The sequence below is a fragment of the Streptopelia decaocto genome (assembly GCF_964273445.1).
Source record: "Streptopelia decaocto genome assembly, chromosome: 1".
NCBI lineage: Eukaryota > Metazoa > Chordata > Aves > Columbiformes > Columbidae > Streptopelia > Streptopelia decaocto.
In genome coordinates, this window is record NC_138663.1 from 28,131,533 (window position 1) to 28,145,454 (window position 13,922).

The window sequence follows — 13,922 nt, forward strand, 5'->3', positions numbered from 1 at the left end:
CCCTACTGAGATGATATAAAGAGCCTCAATTACAGTGGAGTATTTTGTCAGTTAAAATAGCATATGCATATCAGAATAAAAATTAGTAAGATACTACTCAAAATATAAAATGTATTATGCAATCTTTCATCCAGCATCCCATTTTTATGAGCACTGAATGGTAATGTACTAACAATTGCTATAATATACATACATAAAGGAGGTAAACAGGATTGCATGTAGCTTCTTATTAAATTAAGTTTTAAGTGAGGTGAACTGAGAGACTGAAAACCATATGGAGGTTAAGATCACCTAATCAAACTCAGTATCTGACTGTTTGACAGAATGGTAATTCAGAGAAATTTCTCTTTCCAACTATACTAGAAATAGTCCATCATATCAAAGACTTGTGAAGAAGAGAAACACCATCCTTTTATGTCACTAGTACCAAATCACTGGTAAATAGCAGATGCAAGTGCTTACGAGGAGGCTGAATTTTGTAGGGGGAATCAACTTCTCATTTGAGTATACTGAGCAGTGAAAAAGTGCATCATGGAAATTGGCACAGGGTCTTATTTTTATTGAACTTCTTTCAACATCCTGATGCTAAAATTGAGCTAATGTCCCCCTGATCCCTTTGGAAGTGGCAAAAACTGGCAGAAGTGCTAGAAGACAGGAAAAAAGGTAAGATTAATGCCTGTCAACTCTAGAGCTACTACTGTCACCATCAACACTACCTCTTTTGACACATGGTGTGTGCACTCACATATGGATAGAGAGAGGGACAGAGAGAAGACACCAGGGAGATATTTCTCTAATCTTTAATTTAATTTGGGGGCCAAGAGTAAGACTTCAGATACATGATTAATTCTATGATTCATTCTGTGATATATCTGTTGCCTTTCAGAAGGTTACAAGACTGCTGACAAAAGGAGTTTTACTGTGGAAATATATCAATACAATTGGCATTGCTCTCCAAGAACATATATCAAATATTGCAATCATTAAGACATTTTTTTTAAATGTGTGAATAGCTCTGAAAAGCTTCACATTTAGAAGATTATAAAAACAAAGATTCACACAACTCAACAATCAGTTCTTAACAAGAGTACTATGGCTGAAATAAAGTCATTATTCAATCCAAAAGCTCCCAGATGTTCATTACCTTCTTCACAGAAGCCTTTTGTTTCCTAGAAATATTATGTATTATGGATCCTGGCTAGAACATCTATAAGAAGTCCCAAATGATGCTATTTGTCTATGCTGTTATAAGTCCTCTTACACAAACAATTATTTTGGCATATAACTTCAATAACAAAACTTCATGGTACAAGCACAATTTCTGTCAGTTTTAACATCTTTTCTCTATAACACCCAGAAGCAACACATCAGATTTTTTTAGGCCCACGTATACACATGCTAGGACATCCAATAACTTTAAAATAGGCATACAAAAATTTGTGCAAAAGACTGTAGACATGCAGTTTCTGCAGTTTTAAAGTAGCATAAGCATGTTCACACTCAGTTTAAGCCACCATGAAAAAAAATCTTTGCTTAAATCACAGTTTAAATGGTCTACTCTATCTGTGTTCAAACTAGCTGATTTTAGAAACATATTTTACTTTAAAATAGTGGCACTGTGTCTAGGCCTTCATTTCATAGGCCACATGGGCCATTAGACCTTAATATGTCTACTGCAATTCCATAAACTGACTACACTCTGTTCAGCTTGTTTTTCGTAAACTGAAGCGTATTGCCGCAGACATATTAAAATAATTTTCATTTTGATCAAATTTAATCATTACTGGATTTCCACCTCATTAATAGAATTTCACTAGGGAATGAAAGTGCCTTCTTAATGACAACCTTTTCTACCGTTGCAGATTTATGCTAGCACAGCTTCTAACACTAGTTGGTTTAGCTCCACCTGTAAGACAACTCACCTACACCCGTTCACCCTCTGTGCAATCACACAAGAGCCAAAGCCTTCAGGAAGTATTATAACAGAAAAAAAAAAAAAAAAAAAAAAAAAAAAAGACATGAAATATCTTTCAGAAGAGTGACAAGGCAAGACTAGAAGAAGATTTCCAGAAGTTTCAAAATAAAGGTCTTTATTTCAAAATAGTGTTTGAGAATAGCACATCCAGTTGATATAAAATACAAGTAGCAAATTATCATTTTTCAAATGGGCCAGTTTGCAGAACTATTTACTGAAACACTGTACAAGTTCACAAGAACTATTATAAAATAGACAGTTAAGTTCTGATGTTTTAATTTCATTTAAACTATATTTTCACATTTGTCTCCTTCTAATTCTGCTTGTTTAAATTACACAAGGTGCTTACAAGATTGCCTATGGAGTGAAAATTACAAAACAGAATCTAAGAATATAAATACAGAAAGGAATTCCTCAAACTAAATACTAATATTCTCTGCTACAAAGATACATTTTACAAAAGTGCTAATATCTCTATGACAAATATCTCTATGACGAATAGTAGCAGACTACATTTAAATGTCAAACAAATCACACATTTTTTTTTTCAATTGTTCATAATACTTTGATACTTCTAATCACTATTAGGGTTAATAAACACTATTTTCACTTCCTCGTATTTCACAAATGAAGTGGGAAAAGAAAGAATATTTCGGCGTGTGCGTGTGTGTGCATGTGAAAGTCTGTACACATACGCATATAAGCATGAAGAGAGTTCTTGTAATTATTATTTGTATTTTAACAGGACTGGAAGTAAATACTTCATAGTAAATACTTTTCCCAGGTTTTCATAGTTTCAACAAATCAAAAAAAACTTTGAATTCCTGTAAGAAGAAACAAGAGTTTGTATAGAGCAAACTGTGTAAATAAACTTTTACACAGAAAAGGGACCCTAGATTTTTTTTTTTTTTTTTTTAATATTGTATCATCCTGTGGTAAAAGTAATTCTTACTAACATCCAGTATTCACTAAAAGCCTGATATGCAAATGTGCGGTTTTCCAAACACAGAACTGGAACTGCTCCAGCACAGACATCCTGGTGGGACAGGAGCCTGGAAGTCTCCTTCCCTGCCCTCAAAGGCACAATCAGACAAGAAACAGCCATAACTCACCTCTCTGTGACCAGAAGGACACAAGGAAGGCCAGCTTATGGTGCTGCATAGCCCCAGAGAGCATGTCCCCACCACCACAGTGTCAACCATAGACCTACAATGGCCTACACCTTTTCCAAGGTGCATCAAGTCCCAGTGCTCACTGTGATGCCCCCAGTTTCCCCAGAGGCATTATGCTTTACAAAGGCAAAATGCCTCCAGGCACTGCCACTCAGCCAAGGCACCTCTTCCCCCTTCCCAATGTGGTTCAGACTTTTAGGAGTCATAATTGAGCCCCATGGGCCTGATTCTGAGCTCAGGGAATTTATCAATTTAACTATATGATTCCTTATTAGCCTGCCTATTACCATAATACCTTTGTGCTCTCTAGCTGGAGCTAAACCAATGGAATATTCTGACATTAATGGAAATGCACTTTGTTTATGCAACACAAATATGAATCTGGCCCAATATGTGGAAGAAAAAGAAATACAATAAGAATCAATTCTTGTAGTAACTATCAAGAACAGATAAGAAACCCTCTGACTAAATCTGCATTGCATCAGGATACACCACAATATTGCAGATGTTGAGGCAAAACATAACGCCTCCCAGCTCCCTAGTATAGTTGAGGATTCGGCTATGTTACCTTCAGTGATAACTTGCAGTAGTAGGCACTACTAGTCAGTGTTCACAGGGAGAAGCTTTGGTTAATATCAGACCATTTGTTGACTTAGCTTCACACTCCTGTGATCTTCAGCTTGTCACATTTACAAAAACTGAATTCACTACAGCGGACAGAGACATTTATGGTCAATTCACTCAACAGAAATATGCTATTGACTATTGATGACTTGTAACAAGGCCTAGATTTACTAGATCCAACAATCTACAAATGAGAAATCTGGTGTGTAGATAGGAAAGTTTGTGAGATCAAGATATACAGGTAGTTTACACAGAAAAATTCATGAGCTACAGACATGGAGGAGAAAAACTAGCAGATGGTAAAGAAAATAGGTACCATTATTCCCTAAATCTTGGAATACCAGAAACTTCTTTATGTGTTGGATAAAATTCATTTCACAATCACAATGACAGATATTTCTCAGAAAATCTTAATGGTGCAATAGAGAAAGTTGCCCACTGGATCCTAACTGTCTTTTTCAAACATTTAAAATCATATTCCATTTATTTTTAAAGGATATAATACACTATAAAAATGTCCTTTGTTTACACAGTTATTTAAAAATAACACTTAAAACGTATCTGAGAATAAGCATTTTTGCATTTTCTTTTTGCATTCAATGATAAAATGCCTTGATCAAGTCAGATTTACTTTGGTCTTTAGACTCTGTTTAAATTCTGTGATCTTCTGTAGATCTTTCTCACACAGTAAAGAAATAAATACTAAGTTATGTGATAACTGGCTATAAAGCCACAAACACTGACAAGGCCACTAATGTACAGGTTTAGATTATTAACTTCTGATACTTTCCCTTTTATAGCCAAATTTTGAAGATTTGTTAGTTTATTAGTCATTCTGTTAGTTTGATATATTTCTTGTCTACAGAGATTTCCAAAGTATCTTTCTAAAAAGAAGCATTTCAAGTAGTATTAGTACTGAAGTAAAATATAAGTTCTCTATTCTGTCTTGATTGATAACAACAAAATTTTGGTACTGTAGTCCGTGTTAAAACTTACATTGATTTCAATTCTTCCTGTAGCATCAATATTGACAATGGGAAATACCAGGAATCTCTCTCAAACCAATGAGACATTCAAAAGAAATATTGCCAATGTGACCACTGTAGCAAAACCAGCAGGAGATTCCTGATGCTGACTTTTGAATTCATTTTAAAATAAGAAAACAAAGTTGCTTTCAACCCACAGAGATTGAAATAAAGACATTTTGCTTTTCAAAATGCCTGTGAAGGCATGTTATGCATGGAAGCATTTGAGTGTTTAAAAATCCAAGTAGGTAAAGGCAAATAGTTAAGGTTTTGCCCTGTAGTCTCTAACCAAAACCTATCACTCAATTTGAATGGCAATTTTGCCCTCATACAGCCTGCAGTATCAGGCCTATAACTCCATTTCAATAAAGTCTTCCATTTGCAAAGCCAAAAGGAAGCTGGAATGTAGACTGAGTTTCACATACAAAACCATACGATTTGTGTTAGAATACAGATTTGACAATTGCTTTTAAAAATATATATTTATATATAGGGAATTAACAGTGCAATACCAGTTGGTGGTGTGAAAATCTTACCTTGTCTTTCTTCAAATGTATTTAAAGATCTCCAGTTTTATAGAGAATAAAATAAAAAGGGATAAATATTTCAGGATGGGAAGCAGATCCCACAGCATTCCATGCAGATCTCCAAGCAATCTGAAGATTCACAACATGCGTCCATTATGCCACAATCCATATCACAGGGACAGTTACAGTCATCGCCCATCTCATCCCCACAGCAACAGCAGCAGGACTCCGAGGTGCAGATGCCGCAGGATGCTTGTCCCAGAACAATGTTACAGAGGGTGACAAATTCACAGAACAAGCAAGCCAGGATACAGTGAACGCAGCAATCTTCATAGGTGCCAGTTCGGCAGAATGCCATGTAGGAGGAGAAATAAAAGAAAAAAGAAGAAAAAAAAAAAAAGAAAAAAAAAAGAAAAAGGAACAAATCATTAATACCTTATTCTAGAAGCAGATATATCACAATGTCAAATAAGTAGCTCAAAGACAGCAATTCAGAGTAGACATAACCTATGACCATTAAGAACATGTTTCCCATCTTCAAGGTTACTTATGCAACCTAACTTGTCTTTAATTTAATATTGGTTTTGGTACAAGTTTCCTTCCCCCACTTCACTTCATGCAAATCCCAAGTACTAAATACCTGCTTAGATCCACTTCTCCAGTCATTTATTATGTAAAATATCCATATCCACTATACTCAATCATAACTTCTTCCAGCACGCCCAGAAATTATTAAAAAAAAAATAAAATCCACATATGAAAGAAACTAAACTATTTCCAGTCTCTCCGACGGCATCTCAGCCTTCTGAATCTGCTTTGTTTGGCTTGATAGTTACAAAGAAAAAGAAGGGAGTTGCCAAATAATTTTTGCTTTCTTTATAGTTTTATGCACATCTTAAATCTAGCATAACAGCATGTTATATGTATTTTTATACTTCCAATAATATATAAAACACTCAATCAAAACTCTGATTTTTCTATTGCTTTTCTACACAGATCTCTTGGCAGTCGTTCTAATGTACCACTTTAATCTTCAATAGAGTTCATAACTACACCTGAATATCAATATCCATCTCTCATAAGTAATGATAAATTACATGAGGTAATTGAGTAGGTGTCCCACAAATTGTCAGCAAAAATATGGCACCCAAAGAGTTAATGTATCAAATAGTTTCACGGTTGTTCTTTCCTAGCCTCAGCTTTCATCCTTATTTTTAGTCACAAATCACTGACAATTGGGAAAATGTTCCTGGGAAATTATCCTACACCTCATCCTTTCCCTGTCTCTATAGTCTATCACAGGTATCTGCTCCAAGAGGCCAGTATGAAAGACAGCATATGGAGCTATATGGGCATTTGGCCTGACCATCTACAGATGTTATGTTCTTCCAGTTCACAGGCTGAATACTGTTATCATATGGGGAAAGTTTGCAATTACTTGCAACAGTAATACAATCAGCAGGTCTCCTAAATGTATTTATAATGTAAAAAATGGTGGAGTAACCATGGTAAGTATCTTGATGGATTCAAAGTACCTCTAATATTGCAGAAACTTTGGCTGTGAGATGGTGTAGACATGACTTTATGCAAGTAAGCACAAATACTTACAGCAATGCAGCGACAGAGGCTCAGACCTGCAAAATCTCTCCCAAAAAGCAAAGTAACTACCTGAGCTCTTAGGCCACTCTAAATATCAAACTGCTAGGGGTGGATTTCACCTACTTACTATACTACTTAGACTGCAACTTAACCTGGGAATATCTGTACCGCAATGGGATCAGACTCATAATACACAAAACGAACACTTAACATCCAAAAGAAGAAATAGAATTATAAGGGAAAGCAAGAATGAAAAACAAGAAAATAAAAAAAACACAACCTCAAAAACTCCATACTACTGTGCAGGAAGCAAAACTGAGAAGAAACCACTGGTAAGACTGAGCTGTTTCTAAAGAAAGTTGCTGCTTGTATTAAATGGCTGCTTTTCCCAAAGAAATACTGTCGTGAAATAAATGACCTTCAGAGAAAACCCAGAAGATATGTGAAATAAAGCTGGGGAGTATCAGATCACTGAAGAGGACCAAAGCCAGACCGATAGCGATTAATTAGCTGGTTGTCATGGAGATGGTGTTAAATTTGTTCAGGTACAATCTCCTTTCAGATTTTCTTTTAATATGAAGGAAAAAGATAAAGAAGCCAAGAGTTCTATCTAAGAAACCTTCGTATTTGAGGAACTGAGCTTTTTTACTATTTTGCATCTTTAAAATGCAGTTGATGGAAGCTAATACCACAACGAATTTTGTTCTCCAAATATTTTTTTAAGCAAAACACCATAATAAAACTTTATGTGTATTAGTATTGAAAGTAAGATGCTCAACAAAATCTTGCCTGCTTCATGCAGGGATATGTAAAATTGCAGGGAGAGAAATAAACATTCACAGAAATTATAATATACATATTTACTGATGGACAAGAGACAGAGTTCACAGGTTAAGCAGAAGGGACTGCATTCAGAAAGCACCTTCTGGACCCACAAGGGAAGTTCTCCCTCCTAAACTAAAAAACAACGCCACTAAATCAATACTTACAAGGAGCGACTGTGTTGATGTAAATTAAGGTATTTCAAAGGTAAAAGGTACTAAAAATGGTTCAAGACACAGAAGGAAATTTTGACCATTAGTACTATGATAGAAACTCTGTGGAGGGTCTTTCCATCTCTTCTTCACTGACTGAAAGAGTAAAAGGATTTATTTACCTACTAGTTATTTTTATTTCTTTCTCCCTGGATTGCAAAATTAATTTTCCATTTAGAAAATCTTTATGTAACAATTCTACTTAACCTGCACAAACACTTAACATAGAAATATCCTTTACTGCTCTCTTCATTCTTGCAATGACTCATTTGTACAATGAACATAAACTTTGGTCCACATTTCAAGGACAAACCCAAAATAATCATGCTTTTATATTCTTCATGTTATTGACTTTTAATAGCTATCCTGGTAGCAATTATTTAACACATGACAAAGTATGCTGTTACCTAGCCCTACCTGACTTGCTGAATTCAGAATCATGACTCTAGCCGTCTGTAATACCTTCAGATAAAATGGGTGTATGACTTCTACTCCTTAGTTTCTTAGCTACAGATGTAATTATAAGAAAAAGATAAAGTCACAGTGTTTTTAGGGTTTTGGTTTTTTTTTTTGCAATAACAAACATGCTACACAAAACTCAAACATACTTCTCTAGTACCCATATTCCTACAGCAACCTGTCAGTTCCATAGAAAAAAATCTATAGCTAAAAACCACCTCCATCCAGCCACAAAGAAGATGCTATATAAAACCCACTCCAAAAGATATGACCTCAGGTTTTTCATTACCATGTTAGAGACCACTAAAATGTATTTCACTGCTTGCACAAGACTCCCTAATAATTCTTTCCTGCTTCCAGGACCAAAGAGTCTATTTTAAATTACAGATCATTTTAAATTTCAAAACTATTTAACATGTTAAGAATAAAGACTATACTTAACTTCTACTCTTTGACCTTACCACATCAAAATCCTAATAGTTTTTGCAGATGAGTGAGTAGTGGAACACATTAATCCAACTGGAACTAAATGCAATTTATATAGCTGGGAAGAATTTGGAAAAAAGAATAAATTTGATGATCTTAATGTCTGACAACATGTTTTCTGGAAACCTTAAATATATTTTAGTCTTTTCTGATAAAGCAATGATACAGCAATATCGGTTACGACACTGTATTGCTGTAAAGAGCAGCTAGCTTAAAATGATCTATTTCTTTACATCTGCCTTAGTTCCCTTATCAAATGCATTTATCACATTTGTTGACTATGACCCAAGCTCCCAAAAGCTATGCTGAATGCCGTAAATTATGATAGGCCTGGTCTGTATGCAGTGGTAGTATATTTTATTAGATCAACTCACAGTTGGGGAAAAAATATGAGCTTTCAGACACAAATGCTCATCTTCAATTACCCTTTCCTTTTGCCTGGGATGAAAGCTAAACCTGACGTTAAAAAGGTCATCCCATGCGGCATTTTTAAATACCGATGTAAGTAAAGCTGTTTCCTTAGTCCTTTGGCACACCCCCAAAAGTTACAGATTTGTTAGGGAACTTCATCAAAACTGTTAAACAATGCCAAGGCAAACAGAAACCTAAGAAACTCATCCAAGTTTTTGCTGGCTATATCATACACACACATCCAGCTACTTTGTGCCGATTTAACCGAAGAGTGTATACAGTACATGTAACATCTACTTTAACGGGGTTATAAATGTTACCACAGACAATATCCAGACAAGAAACAGACTGAAATCTTTTAAAACTGTTTACACAGTTATTCAAAGACCAGGGGGCCCTCTCTATACCTTATCCCAGTTATAACAGCTATGATCATTTAAGGAAAAGAAACAATATCAACAATAAAACAACTTTAATGTCCATGTCTTTAAACATTTGCACCTGCACACCACTTTTTATTTCTAAAATCTTTGCACACAGATATTACTGGGATATCCATATCCTTTTAAATACTGAAATAGATATTTATTTTATTTCAACTTGCCTTTATCTGCTCCTCTTCATTTTTATGAAAAGGTGCAGCTCTACTTAAGAAACAGACTTTACAGAGAACTATCGACGATCAAAACTGTACAAGGTACGCGGAAGTTCAACTGAAAATGTACAGAGAAAACATACAGGCAGGCTGATCTGTGCTGCTTTTGTAATGTTTGACACTAACCTGCCACAAACCGACCCAATAAGCTTTCGCACCAAGCAGGTCAGTCACATATGATAAAAGGTTTTCGTGTCAGCCATGGTAAATAAGCTCACTTACAGGGTGGTGACCTTGGTCAGCTTCTTACTAACTATATTCACCGAGTTCAGACAACTCGAAACAAATCTCCAGGCACTCGGCTGTCTCACAGTGAAAATCAAAAAGGGTAAAACCGCAATCAAAGTGGCATCTGAGGTCCTCAGCAGGGGTTTACTCCGGGGCCCTGCAGAGCCCTGAACAGAAGCCCCAGCAAGAGCAAGTGCTTCCCGTGGCAGCAGTGGATGAACACGCAATGCCGACGGTGGAGACAGGCCCCGGCCAGGCCGGTACAGCGAGAGAGGAGAAGAGAAACCACCCCGCACACGTTTCTAAAAGGTGTCCATTACACTGAGGTTGTGTGCAACCTTCCCAAGCAGCGGCACACGTGCCATCGCACCACTGTTCCGCTAGCATCTGTGGTTAGTGTGCAGCCTCTGCTGCCCAGCCCCTTCCAGAAAACTCACCACACCCAGGAAAATGCTCAAGGAAAAACAGGAAATGCAGAGAGAATAAACTGACCTGTTGTGTGAGTATAGTTACCTCTAGATAACAGAGTTGCATTTATTTGGATGGGGGAAAATGAAGTTATAAATCATAATATATGTGATATTTAACATTTTAAAATGGAAAACTATCATCTCTATCGATCAAGAAAACTAAAATGTCACCTGAACAGGCAAATTACACTGCAAAACACATGAAAACTTCCATCAAAGCTTATATTCTAAATTCTTGATACAGATATAACCTCAGGAGTAAAATGATCCAGTTGAAACATACAAATGTACTAAGAAATGTGCCAATTCACAGTATCTAAGGCTTCCTTAGAATACAAAGCTTTCATTGCCATTGCTCATCACTGAGACTACTCAGATGCTACTAGACCATAACCTTATAAAACTGATACTGCAGGAAGACCTTTTTTTGCTACAGACCGTTTTCCACTCAATCCTGCTACACAATACGTAAATCACTTCCCAAGACTTCTATGCAAACAAAAATACAAACCGTACTTAAAACACACCGCTTTTCAAAATGCCTTATATGATAACGTTATTTGCCCACTGCCTGATTGACAACTACATTCTGATACAATCACATCTAACAAAAAAAATCTCTGTTTATCACTTCATGCTCAGACACAAATCCACTTTGAATCAATTTCAAAAAGATAACAATGGAAACTTTGTCCCAAGTAGAGAGATTTGCAGGATACTAAGTAAGTAGCTGCCTAAATGCTACTTAATGCTCTGGGATAGATTTCAGAAGTGTATGCATGTTTTTAAAATACAAGAGAGAGAGATGGCCAGTAGATATTTCTGCAGTGTTATGCTATTCATGGTGTAACACACACTCATACTGAATTTCAGTAAATAACACCAATACAATGTCAGAACAATATATAAAAGAAAAATGACTGCTGCTCTTGTGGCACTCAAGAGAAAATAATAAGAAGAATATTAATAATAATAAATAATAAAAAATTCCTATTCAAAATCATATGCACAAAAGGAAAGTTGATTGAAAACTATTTTTCAGTTTATACGAAGTTATATAAACCAAAGTAAGATGCTCCTACTCCAAACATAGGCCTGCTACTCTGCTAAGAGAACTACTCGCTACTTTCCCTGTATATGCACCTTGTGGCTCTTAAGACGCTGGCTTAACACAAAGGCTATTTGGTGGACTTGCTTTGTCTCAGTTAAGCCATCAATATCACTTGGGATACTCTAATAAATTAATGTAATCAGCAGCATGAGTTAAATAGTGCCCACCAACCCCATGTTTGGATTCAACATCTAGAACAGATGGAGTTGCATTATACTAAAAAAGAAGGGTAAAAAAGTCCCATTCAAATCCACCCTGAAATGTTCAATTTTAAACATCAGACGTAAAAAGAAAAAAACAACATGTGTTGGGTGAGATTGTTCACTGCACATCTAAGCTCAGTTGCTCAAGATACACAGTCCAGAAGGTTGAGGGAGATTGCTTCAGGCCTTGCTCCAGGAAAAGCATGGGCGGTAACTTAGATCTGGCAGCAAGCCGACATTGCCTGTCCTTCCCCAGAGCCTCCCCCCGATACTGGAGGCTTTCTTACCTACTTCACTCCTCCATCTAGCCTTATTACACTTCTTAAGACCTATCTTGAAAAAAATCCTTGGAAAGAAGATGCCTTCTAGTGCCTCTCTGATTTAGAGCCTGGGAAGGAATAAGGTGAAGATCTCATCATACATACAGGAGGCAGGCTCATAATCTGATCATCATATTTTAATGAACTACCATTTCCAGATGAATACAGCAATTGTGTATGCTCTCAGCCTTTTGAATATGTGAGGTACCGCCCTAAATGCAAATTGTCACAAGAGACTGGAGTTGTGGAAACTACCCTGACAAATGTTAAAACTTGTGAGGTCACAGAAACTGGACCAGAAGTGAGAGTTCCGTTTCAAAACAGTATTCCCTCTCTCCATCATTAACTTTTAATAAACTATTGCTTTGATTAAAAAAATGCATAACATCAGGCTTCATGAGGTTTTATTAAGAAAACTTGGTTTGGGTTTTTCAAAATAATTAGTGCCTACTTCATTTTGCACCCTCCACCACCTTAATTAAATTCTTCTTCCATCCTTCACACTGCCCAGTTGATTCTTCCCTTTCCCTCTCTAACTCTGTATATGTCATTATTACTCACCTTCTGCTACTTTGACACACATATGTGTGGGAAACTGCAGCGGGTCTGTGGAATCCTTGACAGAAAATATGGGAGTAGAGATCAGCCTTGAGATATTAAGATTTACCCTTGAGAAGGATGGGAGTAAAGGAGTATCCGGAGAGAGGAGAGATGTACCCGTGAGAGAGAAGGGGATAGAAGAATAACATGGATGATAGAAAAATTAACCAATGAGATGTTAGTGCTGTAACTTGTAACCAATAGTGAAAAGACACATGAACTGGTAGAACTGTATAAAAATGCACTTGTAGCAATAAATGGCACCTATTACTTTCATCTTGAAAGAATTTGGTCCATGTCGTTTGTCCGTCTCAACCACGACACATATGTATGTATGTATTCAGCTATATGTTTTTCTTCATTTCCTAACATCTAGATTTACTGTCCAGTTACCTCGTTGCTGTCTCCTTTAGTCTTCCCTCTTTAAGTTACACTGGACAGGTACCACTGCTTCCAAACACAGCAGCTGGACTGCCTTCTTTTTAGTCATTTACGTTTGCTTTTTCAGGTTTCTAAGGTGTTTCTCTGCACTATTTACAACAGGTGTAAGAGAGTGACAGTTCTCTTTGCTAGTGGTCTACCAACCAGTTTTGGAAGAACTGTGACACCTGTGACATAAATAATTTAAAATATTGTTAAAATTTCTTTGAATAAAAAAAAAAATTTTATTCCCAATATGCAGTGAAACCTACACAGTCCTTCTGAAAAAAACCTTTAGAACTGAAACAGTGGTTTAAAACTGTTTTTTAAGAGAGACACTCCTACTATTTCATCATTCCTTGTTTGTTTGTTTTTTATAGTGTAAGTTATGGAGATGAGTAAGATTTCTTCAGGGACAATATGGATTAATAATAGATGCAGAGGAAGAGCAGAGCTGGTGAGTGCACTCACACCCTTCTAAGCCTCACTGGATGTGAAAGTGTTTCTAAACAGCCTATTCTGAAATGCTGACACAACTCCTTATGTTACAGGGAGATTTTAAAGCTTTTATAGTACCACTACCAAAATGCCTGTTACATTTTA

At 36.3% G+C, this 13,922-nt stretch overlaps 1 protein-coding gene across 5 annotated transcripts in view; it reads right to left on the reverse strand.

The window, feature by feature from the left end:
* Nucleotides 1–2,069: 2,069 nt before the first annotated feature.
* MDFIC (MyoD family inhibitor domain containing) overlaps nucleotides 2,070–13,922 on the reverse strand; it is a 50,669-nt gene continuing 38,816 nt past the window's right edge. For all 5 annotated transcript variants that reach the window (XM_082043388.1, XM_082043392.1, XM_082043389.1 and 2 more), the window contains exon 5: nucleotides 2,070–5,650. In XM_082043388.1, the coding sequence (XP_081899514.1) occupies nucleotides 5,403–5,650 (248 nt within the window). In that variant the 3' untranslated portion in view covers nucleotides 2,070–5,402. The remainder of the gene's footprint in view (nucleotides 5,651–13,922) is intronic.